General features: G+C 44.2%; 1 protein-coding gene across 7 annotated transcripts in view; it reads right to left on the bottom strand.

The window, feature by feature from the left end:
- The window catches only part of FAAP24 (FA core complex associated protein 24), a 146,992-nt gene that overhangs the window by 6,460 nt on the left and 118,748 nt on the right, over positions 1-21,784 (bottom strand). For all 7 annotated transcript variants that reach the window (XM_078670565.1, XM_078670563.1, XM_078670569.1 and 4 more), the window contains one exon: positions 10,825-10,977. In XM_078670565.1, the coding sequence (XP_078526691.1) occupies positions 10,825-10,977 (153 nt within the window). The remainder of the gene's footprint in view (positions 1-10,824; positions 10,978-21,784) is intronic.

Below are 21,784 nucleotides of genomic sequence, written 5' to 3'. Positions count from 1 at the left end.
TGTTGTTGGGGTTTTCCTGCGTGCTTGCTTGCGCCTTGCTCTCTTCTGCTTGGCGTACCTCTTCTTCTGCGGCGGCCTGTGGGGGGTGCGTTCTGTTTCCCCCTCTTCTTCGGGCTGCCTGCCCCGCCTGGTGGTGGGTCGGTGTTTCTGCTCCTCGGGCCGAAGCGGGGGTGGGGTCCTGTGGGCTCCCCTGGTTCAGGTTGGCCTACCATGCTATTCTCCCTCTGTGGCCTTGCCTCCGCAGCAGGCTGGCTGTTGTGCCTCTGCTCTGCTTGGGTGTCCTGGTTCTTCGCTTCCTGGCTTCTGTGTGGTTGGTCGCCTTTGGGGCTCCTGGTTCCTGCTCCTGTTTCTCCCGTCCCTTGGGCTGTGCCTGGTTCCGCTCTTGGGTGCTTGCCTGTGTCTTGCCAGGGGCTCTTTGAGGTGGTCTGTCCCCTCTGCCTGCGCTTGGGTGGCTTGTGCTGCCTTGGGTGCGGCTGTTCTGATTCAGCCCTGCCTGCTCCTGTTCTCGTCTGTTCCCTGCTTGGTGCCTGTTTGTGGTGCCTGCCTGGGTCTTCCTGTTGGTGTGGGCTTCCCTTGCTCCCGCTTGGGGCTTCTGGTGTTGTCCGGGGGCTTTTCTGTGTGCTTGTCCTGGCTGCTTCTGCTCTGGCTCCCCCTGGGCTGGCCTTTGGCTGTCTGCCCCTCCTGTTTTCTGCCGGGGTGCCTGCCTGTTTTTTTCCTGGCTGGGGCCTCCGGGCTGCTGCCGGTTCCGGTCATGCCTCCTGTTCTCCGGGTTGGTGTGCTGTCCCCGTGCTCCGCTGTCTGCTCTGTGTTGTGCTTGGTCGGGCTGGTCCCTGCCTGGCCTTCTGGGGCTGCTGGGGGCTGTTGGCTTCCGGGTCCCTCTTCTGTTGGGGGTGTTTGCTCCCTGGGTTTTTCTGGTCTCGTCTGGTTCCCTTGGTGGGTGCCTGGCTGTGGTTTCTGCTGCTGCTTCCCGCTCCTGCTTGTGGTGCTCCTTTTTGGGCTCTGCTTCCTTGCTATTCTCTCTTTGGCTCCTGGCGGGGTGTTCTGCAGTTGAGGCCGCTTCTGGTGGTTCCTTCTGGGCCTTCTCCTACTGTTGGTTCTCTTCCCCGGCTTGTTTGCCCGGTGTTGTGGGCCTGTGTGGGGTTCTGTGGCTACGGTTCTGCCGGCTTCTTGCTGGTTGTGTGTGGCTTCGGGCTGTGCCTCCTGGGTTTTCCGGCTGTGCTGTCCCATTTTTGGCCTGTTCTGGGGGTTTGTTGCTGGCCGTTTCCGGGTTCTTCCTGGTTCTGTGGTCCTGGCTCGCTCCTTCCTCCCTCGCTTCCCAGGCTTTGTTCCCTGTGTGGGTCTGTTTGGATGCCCTTCCCTCTCTAGTTGGGGTGCTGTTCTGTGGTTCTCGTGCCTGTGCGGGTCCCTCCCTCCTGGCTGCGGGTTGTCAGTGGTTTCCTGCTGCTTTGTCCTCTGCTCTCCTTTGGGGTTTGCTTGGGCCTGCTGTTCCACCTGCGTGGTCGGGTTGCTTGGCTCTGGTCCTGGCTTCCCGGTTCTGTTGGAGTTTGTTGGCCTCTTTTTTTGTGGTTTGCTTGGCTCCTCTCCGGCGTTGCTGGGTTGGGGCCTTGTGGTTATGGTCTGGGTGCTGTTCTCCCTGGGTTTTCTTTCCCGCTGCTCCTGCCCTTGCTGCTTGCCTGGCCTGGGTGTGGGTGTGGGGTTCCTGGGCGGTCCTGTGTCTTTTGGGCGCCTTCTTGGTGCTGTCCTCTGTGCCTCGTTGGGCGGCTGCTGGGGTTTTCCCGGTTGCTCTGTGCTCCCTTCCTGCCTTGTGTTCCCTCCCTTTGGGTTGGGGTTTTCTGGGCATGTGGTCGGTTTCTCTGTTCCCGACCTGGTTGTGTTTTTTTTGTTGCTGGTTTCCGGTCTTGTTGGCCTCTCCTTGTTTGGTGGGCTTTCGGCTGGGTTCTGGGGTTCTTACCCGTCACTGTCTTTTGGGTCGGGTTCTCGGTCCTGTTCGGCTCCTGGGTGCTTGTTGCTTCCTGGGCCTCCTCGGCGGGGTTTCCTCCTCGGGTCTCTTGGGCTCGTCTCCTTTCTTTTTGGGAGTTTGCCCGTGTTTCTGGCCTGTGCTTCTCCTTCCTTTTTGGGCTGAGTGCCTGTGCCTGCGATCTGTTGGCCGTTTCTTCTTTGGCTTTCTTCTGGGTTGTCTCGTCTTCCTGGTGGGTCTGCCTGGCCCGGTGTGCCTTCCTGCTGGTTCTGGCCTGGGCGGCCTTCTACGGTGGGTTGTTTTGGCTGGTCTTGGTGTCCTGGTCCGGGTCCCGGTTGCCGGTTGCTCGGGTTGGCGGCCTCCTTTCTTTGGAGCCCTGGATTTTTCTTTCTCTCCGGCCCTGGTCCTTGCTGTCCTGTTCTGGGTTGCGGGACGGCTGTTTCCTGCGGTCTTCCTTTCCTCCTTCTCGGTGCTCCCTTGGGTGGCTGCTTTTGTTGTGGTTTCCTGGGTGTGCTTGTGCGTGCGGAAGGCCGGGTTTCTGCTTTGGTATTCTCCTCTTGTAAGTATGAAGGTGTCGAGGGCGGAGGGACCTGGGGGTAATGTCCTATTACTTACCGGTAATCTTCATTACTCCGGGTCCCGTAGTCCTCGACACCTTCATACGCCCCCCCCTCCCTCCCAGGCGGCCGGCCTTCCTGTCTGGGCTTGTTAGTACAGGAGGTCTGCTGGGTAAGTACTGCTTATGTACTCCCGGGGGAGGGGCAGTATTAGTATCCCAGCATTCCTCTTGTTTTTTTCTGTCGGGAGATGATCATCTCCTCTTGTAAGTATGAAGGTGTCAAGGACTACAGGACCCGGAGTAATGAAGATTACCGGTAAGTAATAGGACATCACTCTAATTAACATTCAAGCACAGCTGCATGCGAAATGTAAAGCGAACCAAATTCTTAAGTTTACATCTGATCGTTTGGAGTAGTTTGGATTCGGCAGGTTGCAAGTGTGGCCTATGTGGGTAGGCTGTTGGTGTTGTTGGGCTCTTACATAGAGTGGAACAGAAGGGAGTGAGTGATTGCTGCATGAATGGTCATGCCACCCATCCTTGTGTGGGAGATGAGTCCAAATGTGGATATGATCCTGGTCATAGGTTCGTCACCGCCTTTCTGAATTAATGGTGGCATTTGACTTGCCTTTGTTCTTAGTGCCCCCCCCTGCCACCCCCCGAAAAGCAGTGCCTGGTAGTTTCAGCAACTTTCTTGCTTTATGTCCTTTGTAAAGCACAAATTACCACCCAACAGTGGCCTCAAAGAGTATTTTTCTTCAACTTAATAAATGCTATTTACAACTTACAATTTCTTTAGGCTCAGCATTTCAAATCAATAAGACCAAATCAGGTAAACAAATTCGTTTTCAGGCGTTACATTTTGTAGACAGTTGGTCTTTATTATTTTTAATTTACTCACTATATCAGGCATTTTTTTTCTGGCTGTTAATGGTACAATCAAATGCAACATATGTGGCCTAAACTTAATGGTTTCAAAAGTTTATTAACTTAGTAATGTGTGCGACTGGAACATAATTTTATGCTGCCTACCTTTTTAGGTCGAGTCTTGACAGCGCATGCGCGGTCTGCAAGACCTCTTGTAAGCACTATACCGAGGGGAAATTCCGCCTGTGCTTACCATTGGCTGATTCCGGAGCAGGTCTTCTTTGGTTGCTCCTCATTTGTTGTCACTGCCGATTCATTACTTCCGTTTTGGTCCCAGGAGTACTGGCTAACTGCAGTCCACTTACGCTGTAGCTGCTTAATTGTTCCATTGTGCACTACTTCAATAAATCAGAAGCTTCCAAAAAATTGCGCCGCCGGAAGATGCAGGCTGTCTATGCTACACTGGTCTGTGCTGCCTGACAGAGCTCTGCTGGGGACACTGCCTTGTACAACCCCCCCCCCACCGCTTTTCCAGGCTCACCCCATAATATTAGATTTTTTAAATTTTTTCCAGCACGTCATGCCTTGCTTGAAATTTTATAAAAGGGGCACACGCCTTGCTTTATAATTCTGTAATAACAAGAAAGGGTTTGGCCCCTAATCGGTAAGGCTAGACCAATATAATAGAACAACCACAAAAAATGCCAATACTGATACTCATTCATACATCAAATTTATTTCAAAGGCCAGGAGACCTAACACCTGATTGGAAAAAAAATTAATTTTAATTTTTTCATTTCAAATGGTTTTTTTCTTATTTCATACTTTTCGTTTTGGTAGAAAATTTATTTTTGAACTCACAATTTATATTAATACAATTATAAACATACACTGAAGACACCACAACATGTAACAAACAAACGGCCTCCATATACTCGACTGACTTGAGAAGCTTGAGGCCTCTAAGATAAATGTCTGGTTTTCTAATGGGTGTAAACTGTTAAAAAACGGAATGCACAAGTTACTTACCTTCGGTAACGATATATCGGTAAAAAACATAGTTAGTGTTAGATTCCTTACCTTAGAATAGCCCCAGGCGTCAGACTGGATCCGGAAAGTTTTCGTCAGCAGTACCCATGCGCGTTGCTAGGCGTCGACTGCGGCTCCGCGTCCGTCGTCGGAGTCGTGATCGCCGGGATGACGTCGGAGTACTTAGACGGCGCCCTCGCATGCGGACGTCAGTTCTGTACATAACTTTCCACGCCAGGAACGCAGAGCCATGATAGAAACCGACATATGGTGCCATGAAACTAAGGCCCTGAAAGGGATGTCCTTAACCCTAGATATCAGTTCGCAGAACGGGGAGGATGGGTGGGGCGGTAAGGAATCCAACACTAACTACTGTTTCTTACAGATATATCGTTATCGAAGGGAAGTAACTTGTGCATCTGAAAGAAACAGGTTAGTGTTGGATTCCTTACCTTAGAATAGATACCCCAGCAACACAAACCCCGGTGGTGGGTCTGTGAACCAAGATCACACCAAAAAGTCCTGGAAAACGAAACGACCGAAAAAGCCATCTCTCCGGACTTGTCTGTCCAGGCAGTAGTGTCTAGCAAACGTGTGCAGCGAGGCCCACGTAGCTGCCTGGCAGATGTCCTGCAAGGGGACTTCGCGACCCAGGGCAGTAGTAGCTGCTGTGGCCCGAGTGGAATGGGCGCACAGCCCAACTGGAGGCTCCTTTTTTGCCAAGGAGTAGCAACCCTTGATGCACAAGACGACCCACCGAGAGATGGTCCACTTGTGCACCGCCCGTCCCTTCTTTGCGCCCACGTAACCAACAAAGAGCTGGTCGTCCACCTGGAATTGGCGTGTGCGGTCCAGATAGAATGAGAGCACACGTTTTGGGTCCAGACGGTGGAGCACTCTACCTCTTTCGAGGGATGTGGAGGCGGATAGAAGGTGGGCAAGGTGATGGACTGAGAGGTAGCCCTTGATAGTGCCTAGAGCAGAGCCCTGCTGGGCAAGAGAATGAAGGAAGAGGAGAACCTCTGAAATGGGGGCAGAGAGTGGATCCACAGCCTCTGCTGTGCACCATGCCACAAATGTGTTCCACCTGCAAGCGTATACCGTTTTTGAGGAGGGACGCCTGGCTGCCAGAATTACATGGCAAACTTCAGGAGGCAAGTCAAATGGCCTCAACTGCCGCTGCTCAATCTCCACGCATGTAGGTGGAGACTGGACAGGTTCGGGTGGAGGACCGTCCCCTGCTGCTGCGACAGAAGGTCCTCCTGAAGAGGAAGACGAATCGGGGGGGGTCGACTGACATGCTGAGTAGCTCGGGATACCAGTATCTTCATGCCCAGTCCGGAGCCACAAGGATGACTTGGGCCCGGTCTCGTCTGATCTTCTTCAGCACTCTGGGCAGAAGTGGTATAGGCGGAAAGGCGTACAACAGACCGCAGCTCCTCTCGCGATGAAAAGCGTCACCGAGTGAGTGCCTCCTTGGAAATTCCAAAGCGCAGAACTGATGACATTGCGCGTTCTCTTCGGTGGCGAATAGATCTAACCAAGGCTCTCCCCACTGCTGAAAGAGACCTTGCGCCACGTCCGAGTTCAGATGCCATTCGTGATCCATCATGCACCGGCGGCTGAGTTCGTCCGCCCTGGCGTTCAGGGAACCTGCCAGGTGTTGAACCACCAGGGTGATGCCCTGGTGTTCCAGCCATTGCCGCAAAGCCTCCTAGCAAGGGTCCACGACCCCACCTGCCCTGTTTGTTGCAGTACCACATGGCTGTGGTGTTGTCCGTGAACACCTGCACTACACTTCCCCGGACAGAGGGAAGGAATACCTTCAGTGAAAGTTGGATCGCCCCCAGCTCCAGAAGGTTGATATTGAGCTGGGACTCCGCCAGAGACCAGAGGCCTCTGATCTCCCTCTCTCCCAGGTGGCCCCCCATCCCAGAAGGGACGCATCAGTCACCTCTATGTGCTCCGGTTGGGGTAGGGCGAGAGATATGCCGCTGACCCAATCGCGGTTTGTGAGCCACCACTGCAACTGACTCGCAGTGCCCTCCGAGATCAGGACGTGGTCAGACAGGTTGCCCTGATGCTGTGCCCACTGAAACTTCAGGTCCCACTGCAGAGCCCGCATCCGCCACCTAGCGTGATGCACCAGAAGGATGCAGGAGGCCATCAGCCCCAGGAGCCGCAGCGTCAACCTGACTGAGACTCGGGATAAAGGCTGAAAGATCGGAATCAGAGCCTGAATATCCCGAACCCACTGCTCGGGGCGATAAACCCAAAACTGCGTCGAGTCCAGAACCGCTCTGATGAAAATGAGCTTCTGAGAGGGGCACAGGTGTGACTTCGGCACGTTGATGGAGAACCCCAGCGAGTGCAGGAGGTCGGCCGTAGTCTGGAGGTGGGAGATGATGTTTGGGGCGAGCCCGCCTTCAACAACCAATCGTCAAGATAGGGGAAGACTGAAACCCCTGATCTGCGCAGATGAGGTGCAACCACCGCCATCACTTTCGTGAACACCCGTGGGGCGCTAGTAAGGCCGAAGGGGAGCACGGTAAACTGAAAGTGCTCGTGGCCTACCGTGAACCTCAGGCAGCGCCGGTGGGCCGGCAGGATGGGGATGTGGAAATACACGTCCTGCAGGTCCAGCACTACCATCCAGTCTCCTGGGTCCAGGGCAGCTAGGACCTGAGCCAAAGTCAACATCTTGAACTTCTCCTTCCGGGAGGAAGCCGTTGACGCTCCATAGGTCCAAGATAGAGCGTAGGCCTCCTTTGCCCTTCTTGGGTACCAGAAAGTAGTGGGAGTAGCAACCACGTCCTACTTCTGGCCCAGGAACGCGCTCGATGGCCCCCTTGGGCATGAGGGCCATAACTTCCTCGAGCAGAAGTCGCAAGTCATCCCCCGACATGCGGTGGTACTGCGGTGGCATAGCTGGAGGGGTCGCCTCGAAGGGGAGGGAGTAGCCCCTTCGGACGATTTACAGCACCCACCTGTCCGACGTGATGGTACACCAGTGGAGGAGGTGATGTCGAACCCTGCCCCCCACTGGCGTCGAATGGGCCTGAAATGCCGGACTAGGAAGGCTTGGAGGCAGATGTTGCGGGAGCGGATTGGCCCTGCCGTTGTCCCCCGGCACCACCGCGGTGGTAACCACGTCTGCGACCGCGTTGAGACTGGTTCTGTGGCTGGCTGGATGTGTGGGGCGCCCCTTCCTTGGCCACGAAAGGGGCGAAAAGGAGAAGTTTGCTGGCATTGGCCTAGGCCCAAGGACTTGGCCGTAGCCCTGGAGTCCTAGAAATGCTCTAGCGCACTGTCCGCCTTGTCGCCAAAGAGGCGACGGACATCAAAGGGCATGTCCATGAGCGTGGCCTGGACATCCCCCGAAAAGTTGGCGGACCTCAGCCAGGCGTGGTGGCGAACCACCACTGTCGTTGCAATCGCTTTACCTAGCGAGTCCGTGGTGTCAAGTCCATACCGGATCGAGTTGCGTGCTGCATCCCGCCCTTCCACTAGGGCTTGGGCGAGCCGTGTCCGGGCCTCCTCCGGGCACTGTGGCAGCACCTCTGCAACCGTATCCCACAGAGAGCGGGTGTAACGGCCCAAAAGGCAGGCGGTGTTGACCGCAGCCCCAAACTCAGGGAGGAAAACCGTTTCTTCCCAAACTGATCATACCTTTTGTATTCCCAATCCGGAGGAGCGGTCGGGAATGCAGTCTGGGATGTAGAGGCCTGGATGACCAGGCTCTCCGGGGTGGGGTGAACGGACAGAAAGCAGGGGGTCGCCCGGAGCCGGGCAGTGGCGTCGGGCCATGTTCCGATCCACAGGGAGGCCTGTGGAGGGCTTGGACCAGGTGCCCATCGGAACATCGGTGAGGGCTTCGTTAAACGGCAGTAGAGAGTCAGAAGAGCGAGGACGCCTTTTCGACTTCTTTTTCGAATGCCTCGACTTACCTGAGGACTTGGAGCCCAAAGAGTGGTGGTGACTCGTCGAGCAGCGATGACTGCGGCTCCGCGACCGGGACCTCGAGCGGTGCAGAGCGGACTGCCGGAGCTAGAGCAGCTTACGGGGCCGCTCCCGTCTAGCCTTCGAGGTCAAGGCCCGGCAGTCGGGGCACGACTTATCATGGTCGGCCCAGAGGCAGTAAAGGCACCGATGGTGGGGGTTGTCACTGACATCAGGCGGTGACAGGCCTCGCAAGGTTTAAAACCAGGCATCCCTATTGGCACCGCGAGTCGAAGGTAGACTCTAAAAGTGATCAAAAATGATCAAAAAAGTTAGTCAAAAAATGACTAGAGTGCTGCTCTTCCCAGATCTGCGCTTGCTGGCGCGGAAAAAAGAAGAACTGACGTCAGTGTGCGAGGGCGGCATCTAAGTACTCCGACGACATCATCCCGGCGATCACGACGCCGACGACGGACGCGTAGACGCAGATGATGCCTAGCGACACGCAGGGGTACTGCTGACGAAAACTTTCCGGATCCAGTCTGACGCCTGGGGATATTCTAAGGTAAGGAATCTAACACTAACCTGTTTCTTTCAGATAAAATGTGTTTAAAATAAACATGTAACAAAAAAAAAACCACACAAATGTAACATATAAAATACAAATCAATATATGATTAGAAACAAACAAAATATAATTGTAGCTCTGGTTCCAATTTAGGTCTTGACCTTCACTTTTTTATAAATGTACAATGCTGCTAATTCTTTTTAATTATAACAACAATTTTTAGTTGTAATTCAGGGGCAAAATCCAAACGGTGGACCTACGGGCTCACTTATTATCCTAGAAACTTATATACACATAGTCTTTAGTGAGCAACAAATGGTCTTCCCATCTTAGTGGACACCTATTTGGTATAAAGAAAGAGACCAGTCGACGCGTTTCGAACCCCTATGACAATGTCGGGTTCTTCTCAGGACGTAGAACACTAAGCTCAATCTTTTGTCAAACGAACATCAATCTCCTTATTCACCATCCGGTGAAACAAATCGCCATAGGCACCTTGTGTAAGTTTTGTGGTGTGTTTGTACCCACATTAACTTGTATTTATAGTTGTTTTGCAAATATATTCCGAATCTTTCTTTCTTCTTGCACGAGTCACAGTTGTATTGAAATAAATTGTCAAATCAAAAATTAATATTCTACTAAAACAAAAAGTATGAAATAAGAAAGAAAAAAACATTTCCAATCGGGTGTTTAGGTCTCCTTGCCTTTGGAATAAATGTGATGTATGAATGAGTATCAGTATTGGCATGTTTTGTGGTTGTTCTTGCTTTATAATCCCACATGGAGTGTGCCGTCAATGCAGGGCGCTCTGAACAATAGGGATACCCTGCATGTCTAATTACTAATAATAGTTGCAGTCTTTCTATTTTTCCACTTCACCAAAGACTGCTTTGCCAGGTCTTACGTCCCTGGAGCGTTCTAATATGCTGCATGCAGGGTCAAGAGGGGCGTCCCCGTGCTGCTGCCCACCCTGCTCATTGCCTCCTAGACGGGAAGGAGGTTGCGTTTTTATTGTGGGTGTTCCCTCTCTTTGCTGACATCATCAGTCCCACACTTTCGTTTGCTACACCTCCCCGGTACTCCTGGTTCGATAGACTGCATCCTCCTTGCAAAAGGCTGGCCGATTACAGAACGCGGGACTCCCTGCCTCGCTCCACTTTGGATGCTATTTCCACCTCTTCGGAGCATTCCTCTTGCCACCCCAACCCCGCCACTCCACCCCCAGCAGCCAAGGCGCAAGCATCAGCACTGCTGTTTACTGGTCTCACTTGAGGCAGGTCGCCCTGTAATGTGAATGGCAACACATGCTGCGTGCTCCTTCGAGGTCGGTAAAACACTGCAGGTTGCGTTTTTTATTTTTCTTTGTCACTTGCATGTTCTGGGGGGGCACATATACATTTTAATGTGGGGCATGATGCAATAGGTCTTGCATTTACACGATTTTGAGCTATTGCCATTGTAAATGACAATGCCTTTTATTTATGTGTTTGTTTATTAAAAACATAAATAAAAGGCATTGTCATTTACGATGCTGATAGCTTAAACTAGCGTAAATGCAAGACCTATTGTATTGCAAATGCTTGTTTATTAAGGCACCATCATGGGATTTGTTTTGTAATTATTTTTTGCAAACTCAATTTGACAGTACTTTAACTCGGGTCAAATCACTGCCCTGTGTAAAAGAAAAACAGAGGGGTAGTATTTGTAGCTGCAGCTTTCAAGAGGGGTAGAAGGTACCATACCATGCTTCCTAGGAAACAGGCATACCATAGCCAATTCACAGTCCAGGTCGATGGATGTAGCTTCTCAATAAATATTCTTGTCACATGAAGGAATCATGGCTGTTTACCAAATTAACAAACATTACAATCACCGAAGATATCAAGTCAAAAGTCAGTTGCTTACCAGCTGAATAATAAGCTGTGCAGCTTCGCTCTGGTTAGCCACTGGAAGCAAATTCATTCCAAGTTCTAGAGCAATGAACTTCTGCACTTGGGAAAAGTACTGCTCACTTAACCGAGTTCTCTCAACTATGACGAGCGCATGAAGATGGCTGCCCTGGAAAGGGAATACAAGCATAGACATAGCTATGAAAAATATTCCACACAACTCATACGTATATACGCACTAACACAACACAACAAAGAGGTAAAGAAGAATGATTCTGAGGTGTGATACTAAGAGTAATTTGGTGTTTAACAAAACATGCAATTTTGGGGGTATCCCTCTGTTAAGTGTCTTTGTAAGTATTTCGGTGACCTTCAGCTGTTCGTATGTGTGCTCATTTGTCTTGATCCAGCGGCCTATAGAAAATATATCATAAACAACGCTACCCTACTTCATAACCTATAAACAAAATTCTACACTAACTTATGGACCCATTTATAAACATGACATATTTGGGCCTACTGAATCAGGTGGTCAAATTAAATCTATATATACATTATCTACAAACTATATACAATTTTATACATCTGCGGAAAGAATATTGTCATTAGAATAAATCCTAACCATTTAAACGACCACCATTGGCGATGGGATCTAGCTAATAGTAACCTACACTTCTGAATAATCAAGACCAGCTTGTTTGTCAAAAGTAAGATTTTATTTACTAAATTATGGTATTTCAATTGATAGTTTTATAAATGTTATTTATTAGCATTGAAACAAGCATGATTGTAAAGAAACGTGAGAAAATTACAATTTAAGCAAGTGAATCAAAGTTAAAGTAAATATTTAAAGTTTAGCATTTCTAAAACCTAAGTCCCTAACTGAGCTAAATAGATAGAAATTAAAGTAAAGTTCTTTGAGGATTCTTACGTGCTCCACGCAATGTCCGACAGCACTTCACCCTCATCGGAAAGTCAGAAAGCAGCAGCCAACCCATCCCTAGGGGCATGACTTTTTATACCTTTCTACTCTAACTAAACTACGCAAAGGAAAGTTTTCAGAAATCTTCGACGTCCCATTGGCTGAGAGTGACAAGTGACATGTCACCCACATTTCAAATCTTCCATTAGGTCACTTTTCTTAAGGACCATTGTCCTTTCCGAATGCAACCAGGAGCTTCCTAGGTTTGCAACAAATGTACAATAATGTTCTCATTGCTTCCAATTGACTTCCGCGGATGCCAAGTTAAGAGCTGACAAAATGTTCTTTTTCGACCTTGGCCATGTCCGACAGAATGATGATAGCACGTCAGTTTTTGCTTTGTGAATGCAGCTTTTGACGAACACTTTATTTCAGAATGGGCGTCTCGTGACTTTTGCAGAAGTAAAATTCAGCTCTTAGCAACTTGAGCAAACTAGGCCCAAAAGCAGGCAACTTATGCTTTCTAGTATAAAACAAACACAAGAAAAGTATTAATGTAAGAAATAATGTAGATTCTGTATCCACCCCAGGATTTACTAATTAATTAACCCACCCGATTAATCAAATGTTACCTAGCAAATGCAAACAAATAAAGCAGCGTTTATATCTACCAGTCTTCATTAATCCATGAGACTTATGTGCACCTAGAATAGTAGAAATGACATCACACAGACAAGGAAAAGCAAAACAAGCACATGCTTCTCTTTTAAGTTTGCAGCAGTTAGTAGTGACAAAAACGAAAACAATAAATTATTTTATTATTTTGCACGAACAAAAAGATGCAACAATTATGCACGTTTATGAGCACACATGTTAGTCCCCCCATGTGTAAAGTTTAATCTAAGTTGTATTAGCAAGACATATCAAAAATCATTAATATTATTATTCATGTTATGGAAATGTGACTTCACGAGTTTAAACAAAATTTTGTTTTCTATCTCGCTCCATCAACTCCCTCATCTGGTGATTAACAAATCACCACACCAGCACCCAAAATTTTGGTAATTTAAATTTCTGAGAAATCGATTCAAATTCATTTGTATCAGTAATCCTAAAAGTCTGTTTCTGCATAATCTTTGGAATTAGCATAACGCTCTCTATGTAACTCCTGTAATTCTATCTCCCTTTCTTCTTCTTTTCTAAGTTTATAGATTCTTTTCTTCTCTTTCAACTGCTTCTTTCTTTTATGTAACAAACAACCTATTTTGGTTAAAATAAAAATGAATACTATTATAATCAAAGGTGCCAAAATCTTGCCAAGAATTGAACTTCCGATATCATGAAACCAGTTTTTAATTGCTTGAAACCTTTTTGAAAGTTTCCCTGTAAAATCATCTTCTTCTAAAGGAATTATCTCTGAATGCATTTTTGTAATATTCTTGATATACATTTCAATATTCTTACTTTCGTCGGGTATATATGTGCAACAATGTTGTACATGTAAAATGCCACAGACTCCTCCCTCTTTTGCTAGGAGTATGTCTAAAGCAAGGCGATCTTGAATTACCATGGATCTAATTGCAATAACTTCAACATTCACTAATTGGAACCCATCAGCTGTGTCAGTTGATAATCTATCAACTATAGTGGACAATTTTCTGATTCTCCCTGCATTTAAGGTTATACCAACAAAAGGTATTACTGCTTGAAAAATATCTCCCAGAACTTCAGTAAAAGTTTCTCTTTTAACTCTATTTACATAATTATGAATTTTAAACAATCCTTCTGAATCTCTGTCAACATGAAACACTTTAGGAAAAACAATTCCCACATAACAAGTTCCATACCAGTGGTCTGGAAGGTTGTAGTAGGCTTTGTCACCACAAACAAAATAAATCCCAGGAAAGATTGGATCCTTTCCACCTTTGAATCCCCAACCTCCCAAAATCTGATAAGTATCTTCACAGTTACTTGCACCTACAAAGTAATTATCAAAAAGTGTGTTATCTCTCCTAATGCAAAGCTTTCCACTAACTGGTTTGTCTATGTGAATTGCAATATTTTCAAGCATTTTGCCATTTAACTTTTCATCCTCTTTCTGCCAGAATCTAGACTTAGTCTGCTTGACTAATTCATTCCTCTTATAAATTGCTCTTCTCTCCCCAACCATATTCAACAATTTCTTTCCTTCAGCACTTAATTTGCAAGTTAGATTATTTTTATAAGCATACTCATAAGTGAGTTCGTTAGTAACTAGGAAAAATTCTCTCATTTGCTTTGCTTTCTTATGTTTATTTAAAGCATTTTCAATCTTAATATTTGCAAAAATCTCGTCATAATCTGAATAGTAATATTCTAAACGTCCAGTTTGATAAAATAAGCTAGTTAACACACTACATGTTACACCATAAGTGAGAGGAAGCATATTATATGTTACTCCCTCAGAAACAGAAGCAGGTAACTTAACGCAGACGTAGCAGTCTTTTGCATCCATTACCTTAACATATTCACTCAATAGCTTTGTGAATGTATTACTTGAAAAATCACTAATTGATTTATCTTGATGAATGTTAGGCTGATGATCAATAACTTTTGCAGACGCACTATGTTTAGTTTGGCTAACCAGAGCTTTGTTTGTTATGTTAACTTTGTGTAATTCTCTGTTCATCTCTAAAGGGATAATCACAGCTAAAACCAACCAGAGCAGAATTAAAATGAGCAGACACACCAGAGTCATCTTACAGCATCTCTTAAAAACAGAACACTTTGAAGTGCTCTCCTTAACATAAGGCATTTTTGGTTAGTTTAGCCTCAAAATAAAATAAAATAAAACAAAATTTTTAAAATCTAAATTTATATTTACACCCCCCTTTTAAAATATTTTTTTTTTTTTTAAAACCCTAAACAAGATTTCTTCGACCTTATGTCATACATAAGTTTTCTTCAACTAAAGTTTTTCTTCGACCTTGTGTCAACTAACAAATTTTCTTCAACCTCTTGCCAATTTAATATTTCTGTACTTCAATCATTGTCACTAATTTCTTGGATTTCGTCTTCTTCTTCACTACTATCATATATGTCAATAACAGGTGGAATTACTAAGTAAGTCCACTCAGGAGACTTGTATTTTTGGTTTGGTCTTACTATTCTTTTTCCTTTTCTCGATATCACTTCAATTTTCCTTCCAACTCCAACTTCTTTTCCAGGACTCTTTTGACTACTGATTTCTTCGACTTGTTCTTTTGGTTTCTTGATCAACCTGACTCTCAATCTTCCACCAGGCCAGTAGTCTGCTTTTCTCACGTATTTCTTTTTTGGTTCAGAATTATTTGATTCTGACTTCCAAGTCCTTTTCTTTCTGTTTTCACTTTCACCATCCACGTCACTTTCTTCAGTTTCGTAGTCTGAAATTTCAATTGACTCAGGAACTTCTCTATTCGGCAATTTCACTCCTTCAGGAACTTCACTTTGTTTTCCTTCACTGGTACTCGGTAATTCGTCTTCCTCCTCTTCTTCAATTACCCCCAACTTCCCAGATTTCGGATTTCTGTTCCTTACTTCAGAGTTTGTTCTCTGCCTTTCGATACTCTCCTGGTCTGAAACTTCTTTTTGTTCTGCTTCTTTGTCTTCGATAGAGACAACCGAATCCTCAGTTATCTTTCCCTTTAACAGATTCTCTTCACCTTCAGAATCTATTTCAATGATTTCCAAGTCTTTTCTTGTCAATTTTCCATTTACTGGTACAGTTTCCAGATGTCGACTTTCTTGTCGATCTTCAAATTCTGGATTTATTTCACCTTCTGTTTCGCCTTCTGTTTCAGAATCGGAATCATCTGTGGTATCACTTTCAACATCAGAACTTTCAGGAGTTGGTACTGGAATAGTATGACTAGGATGAATCCAACGTTTCAATCCTCTGCACTTTACAGCATTAGTAGTGATCAAAATGATCTGCCTAGGCTTCTGCCATCTAGGAGCTAGACAATTCCTTCTCCGATGTACTTTCGTTCTGACCCAATCGCCAGGTCTCAGATCATGTGTCAAAACCTTTTCATTTGATTGTGCTTCAGTTCCCACCTGATTAGACACAGAAGTTACCATATCAGATAACCTTTTACAGTAATCCAAAATAGCACTGTCATTTATGCTCAACAGTTTACCTACAGGTACAAAAGCTTGCCTCATAACTCTTCCCATTAAAATTTCATGAGGACTCAAACCTGTCTTTTTATCTGGTGTACTTCTTAATGACATCAAAACAAGTGGAAGAGCATCAGTCCACTTTACACCTGTTTCAAGACACATTTTTCCAATTCTGTTTTTAATTGTTCCATTAATTTGTTCAACCACTCCTGATGCCTCTGGTCTGTATGCACAGTGTATTTTCTGCTCAATGCTCAAAGCTTCGCAAATTAACTTCATCAGTTTGTTATCAAAATGGCTTCCTCCATCACTCTCAATAGTGACTGGAAAACCGTACCTTGGGATGATTTCTCTGAGCATTAGTTTTGCTACTGTAATTGAATCACAATGTCGTGTAGGGAAAGCTTCTACCCATCTTGAAAACAAGCAAACAATTACAAGCACATATTTCAAACAATTGTGTAAGGGCATTTCGATGAAATCCATTTGTAACCTGGTAAAGGGACCACCCTCTCGACCAATTATTCCTGTCCCCACCACTGATTTTCTGTTTGGATTCATTTGTTGGCATGACAAACACCTTTGACAAAAAGATTCTGCAATAGTTCTGAACTTAGTATTGAACCATGTTTCTCTGAAAAGTCTAACCATAGAATCTCTTCCCAGATGTGCTGGACCATGATATAATCTGGCCATGTCAGCAATCAAGCAATTTGGTAAGACTACTCTGCCATCTTTGTAAACCCACACTCCATCTTCTTCACGTGGTCTACAATCTGATCTTAACCACAAGTCTTTTTCTTCATCATCTGCTTCATTTTGTAAATCTCTAATCTCATGCCATGTTTCTACAACTGTTGTTAGCATTAATGAATTTGAATCAGTTTCTTTACTCCTCTCCCGATTGTAAGAATAATTTTTTCTTGCGCAGTATTTAGCTGTTTCATCTGCGAAGGCATTGCCCTTGGAAATATAATCAATTCCTCTAGTGTGCGCTGCACACTTAACAATGGCGATTTCTTTTGGCAATTGTATTGCTTCAATTAATCTCCTAATGAAAACTGCATTTTTAATTGGTGATCCTGCTGATGTCATGTACCCTCTCTGTGACCAGAGTTGTCCATAATCATGCACAACTCCATACCCATACTGACTATCAGTAATGATGGTAACTCTTATATCTTTTGATATTTCACATGCACGTATCAAAGCAATTAATTCAGCCACTTGTGCTGAACGAACTCCTTCAAGACATGATGCTTCTTCGACATCCTTAACTGTACAAACTGAATATGAAGCTTTCAAGACACCTCCTTCGGATCTTAAGCATGAGCCATCTACAAAGTAGACAAAATCCGATTCAGATAAAGGTCTGTCTTTGATGTCTTTTCTTGGTTTAGTGCAGAATTCCATGACATCTAAACATTCATGTTCTGTTTCAATGTCATCAACAATTTCAGAATCAGGCAGTAATGTAGAAGGATTCAGATTCAAACATCTTGAAATCGAAACATTATCTGCTCCTAGTATGATTTTCTCATACTTTGTCAATCTGCTACTTGTTAAATGCTGAGTCTTACCTCTTGTCAGTAATATTTCTACTGAATGAGGCACAAAAACTTTCACAGGAAATCCCATAATGATCCCCTCACTTTGTTCGAGACTAATACTTGTAGCTGCAACTGCTTTTAAGCAACCTGGTAATGCTTTTGCAATTGGATCAAGAACTGCAGAGAAGTATGCAATAGGTTTCTTTAAATTTCCGTGTCTCTGAATCAACACAGATAATGCACATCCTTCTCTTTCACTGCAATATAGTTCAAAATCTTTCTCATAATTTGGCATACCTAAAGCAGGAGCTTGGCATAAGCTCTTTTTCAGGTTCTCAAAAGAATCCATCTCAGCATCATTGAGAATAATTGGATCTTTTACATCTGACTTTGTCAGTCTTTGTAGTGGTTTTGCAATTACTGAAAATCCACTTATCCATTGTCGACAGTAACCAACCATTCCCAAGAACATTCTGACCTGTCTTTGTGTTCTTGGTGGTAACATTGCTTGAATCATTTTTATTCTCTCTATTGTTACTTGTCTTTTTCCCTTTGCAATTCTGTGACCAAGATATTTTATTTCTTGTTTGCAAAACTGTAGTTTTGCTGGGGACACTTTATGTCCTTCTTCTGCAAGGCGATTTAACAGAATTATTGTGTCTGTCACACAATTTTCTCTTGTCTTTGCAGCTATTAACAGATCATCAATATACTGCACTAACGTTGACCTACCAGGTAAGTCTAGGTCTTCTAATGATCTTTTTAACAGTTCATTAAAGATTGAAGGACTTTCTGTATAGCCCTGTGGGATTCTTGACCATCCGAGGGTCTTACCTTGGAATCTGAAAGCAAAAATTTCATAACTGTCTGGATGTAAGGGAACAGTAAAGAATGCATTGCAAAGATCAATGACTGTATACCATTCAGCATCATGTGGAATCTGATATAGAATTACTGCTGGATTTGGAACCACAGGACAACATGGAACGACAATTTGATTAACCTTTCTCAAATCTTGTACGATTCTAAATGTTCCATTTGACTTTTTAACTCCCATAATTGGTGAATTACAAGGACTACTCTCCATTTCTTTTAATACACCTTGCTTGATTAATTTTTCAATTATTGGTGTAATACCTTCAATTGTTTCTGCTTTCATTTTATACTGTGGAATGTTAGGAAATTCTATTCCCTGTTTCAATGTAATTTTTACTGGATCTACGTTTTTCATCAGACCCATCTCATTCCCAGTAAAATCCCATATATCAGATTTCACTGTTTCCTTGAGCTCTTCAGGTAAATCCTTTTCTTCAAATGCAGGAAACAATTTTGTTTCTTCTGCTTCCATCATCATCATTGTCATTCTGTATAAACCATCTTCCTCCATTGTTTGTAACTCAACTCCATCAGGTGAACAATATATTCTGCAATTCATTTTACATAGGATGTCTCTGCCCAATAGATTCACTGGACTACTATTACAAACCACAAATCTGTGTTTGTCTCTGTAATTTCCAATTTCAACTGGTACTGGATCAGTTAAGTCAGTTTTAATTTGCTGATTACTTACTCCGACAACTTGGATGGTATCCCCAGAGAGAGGTAGGTTTTCAATTTCCACTGATCTAACAGTAGAACGGGTAGCACCAGTGTCCACTAGAAAAGTGATGTCTACATCGTTAACTTTCCCGTTTACAAAAGGACCAGACTGGTCAACCTCAAGAGTGGCTCCAACAACACACTCTTCCTCCTCTCTCGGGCACCGTCAGCAATAATCATCAGAATCGCTGTCTTGACTTTCTGCTAATAAAAACTGTTGTGAAGCATTTTGCATTTGTACTCTTTGCTGCTTTTGCTGTTTTTGTGGTTTTATTACCTGTTCACTTCCCTGAAATCCCACGTTTGGATTATATTTTTGGACTCCCCCACAATTCGGAAAAGGTGGTTGTGGCAATTGGTCTTGACGATTATTCACCTGTTGCTGTTGCTGCAACTGTCGCTGAATGTTTAATTCGTTTAACCCCTGTTGCATCTGTAGCTGTCGCTGCAGGTCAACACCATTCTGCATCTGTGGATTCAATAAGGGATTCTTTAAGTTTTTAGGAGGATGAGGACACTCGTCTCTCCAATGTCCAATTTCGCCACAATTAAAACAAGGTAATCTTTGTTTCAACTCCTCAATCTTTGGGCTAAATTTCTTTGGGAAATTATTACTTTTAAACTTTCCTTGTATCTGGTTTGTATTTCCAGTTTGAACAAAATTAGTGTTCTTATTACCCATGCTGGCAATCTGTTGCTCAGCCACTTTTACCTGTGCCCACATGGCTTTCTCCTTGAGCTTCTTCTGTTTTACTTCTATTTCATCACTACAGTACTTAGCCTTTCTTAGAATATCATCTACAGAAAGTGATTGCCATCCTACAATGCTATTTCTGATCATTTCTCCGATTTCAGGTTTTAGTCCATAAACAAATCTATAGACAAAATGACTCATATCCTTTTCATCTAGTTTTTCATAACCACTGTATTGTTTAAAGATTAACAGTAGTCTTTCATAAAAAGAATGAACTGATTCTTTTGTTTCCTGTTCTGTCCTTTCTATTTTAACCCAATCGACTTCTTTGGGTGGAATTTTGTTTTTCATCCAAACAATCACCTTTTCATAAAAATCCATTACAAGTGGATTTGGAGCACCTGTTTCTTTGATTCGCTCAGGTTCTGTTTTTGGCCAACTAATCGATATTTTGCATTCTGTCCAAAGATCTGATGGAACGACAATGTCAAAAAATCCATCTAAATCAATCCACAGAACTTTTGACACTTTGATAAATCTATCTACTTGTCTATACCATTCCACTGGTTTCTCCCTCAATTTTGGAAAGTCATTCGTAAATAACAGAATGTCCTGTCTCGACCAAGGGACATGAACATATCCTCCACCTGCAATTTCTCTCATTGGAAATTGTTTTGACAATTTTTCCAATCTTTCATCTTCCTTCTTTTTCGTCCATTTTACTCTCCACTTATTCAGTTCTCCTAGCTTTTTGATATAAACAATCAAATCTTTTATATGTACTATTCTTCCCATTGAGTTCAAACTCTCAATGTCACTTTCTGAAAAGTCTAATCTGTAATGTTTCGCAAAATTCTTTTGTTTGCTCACATCGATTTCAAGTTCCGCTGCTAGATCCTCTAGTTGATCATATTTATTTTTTGTTTTCCACTGAATGCTTTTGCAAATGAACAGTAGTTCATCATCTCGATAGTAATTTAAACTATCTGGACCGATTGTTCCGATTATTAATTCTTCGATATTCGCTTTTAATTTGGCCACATCAAGTTTTGGTGTGGTTACCCTGACTTCAGGACTCCCTATATCTGATATAGCACCCATTGGTGTTTTCGGAGATAAATCCTCATTAAAGGTTAAATCAGGCATTTTCGATCTAGAAGAGTTTATTTCAGATAAGTCTGAATAAAATTTTTCAGCAACCTTTTGAATTTCTGCATTTAAAGGAATATTTAATCCTGTCTTGTTTATTTCTTTTTGGTCAAATACAGGTTGAACAGGACCAATCGTTACTGGAACTGTCACAGCTTCCATGCCTTTTGTCATTCTTTTTATTAATTCTTCTTTAGATCTTAAATATTCAATATAATCGACATCTTCAACATTTCTTGCCTCTCTTGTATAATCTTTTGGAGCTTCTCTTGCCCTTGGAGCCATTGTAAAATGTCTACCTTCATTTCGAGCATTATCAAATTCTGGTCTTCTAGGAGTTTCAATGATTTCACAATTATTTGGATAAAGTTTAGGAGCTTCATTAATTGGAGGTGCACTCGGTGAAGTTTCAGTAGAAACCACCGGAGTAGACCATGATCTAGGAGGTCTCAAAGGTTGATTCTTTCTAGCTGTAGTATATATTTCTTCCATAACTGCATCCTCAGATTCACTTTCCATAGATTTCCCTGTAGGTGTACCCATTACCATTTCCTGAATTAAATACAATCCTTCACTCATATTTCCCTGTCTCCACATTCGCAATCTATCTTCATGAGTTTCTCTTCTCCAAGGTGGATTTTTAGAAGGTCTTTTAATTCCACTAGCTTCTCTTTGTAACTGATACATCTCATCTTCCCACTCAACTAAAGCTTCAAATTGAGTTGGTCTCGGTTTTGGAATAAGAGCATTCATTTTCTCTCGTAAATTTCTCAAAACTTTTACGTTAAATGAACCATCATCAGGCCAAGTTAAAACACCGTCGTTCTTAGTATAGCGTTTCCAACTATCAAACCATAAGACAGTATGATATCCATATTCACCTTCCATGTACGCTGCAGGTGTTTTATACTTATGAAGT

Source organism: Lissotriton helveticus, chromosome 12 (assembly GCF_964261635.1).
Source record: "Lissotriton helveticus chromosome 12, aLisHel1.1, whole genome shotgun sequence".
In the NCBI taxonomy this organism is placed as follows: Eukaryota; Metazoa; Chordata; class Amphibia; order Caudata; family Salamandridae; genus Lissotriton; species Lissotriton helveticus.
This window is presented reverse-complemented; position numbering and strand designations above follow the sequence as displayed.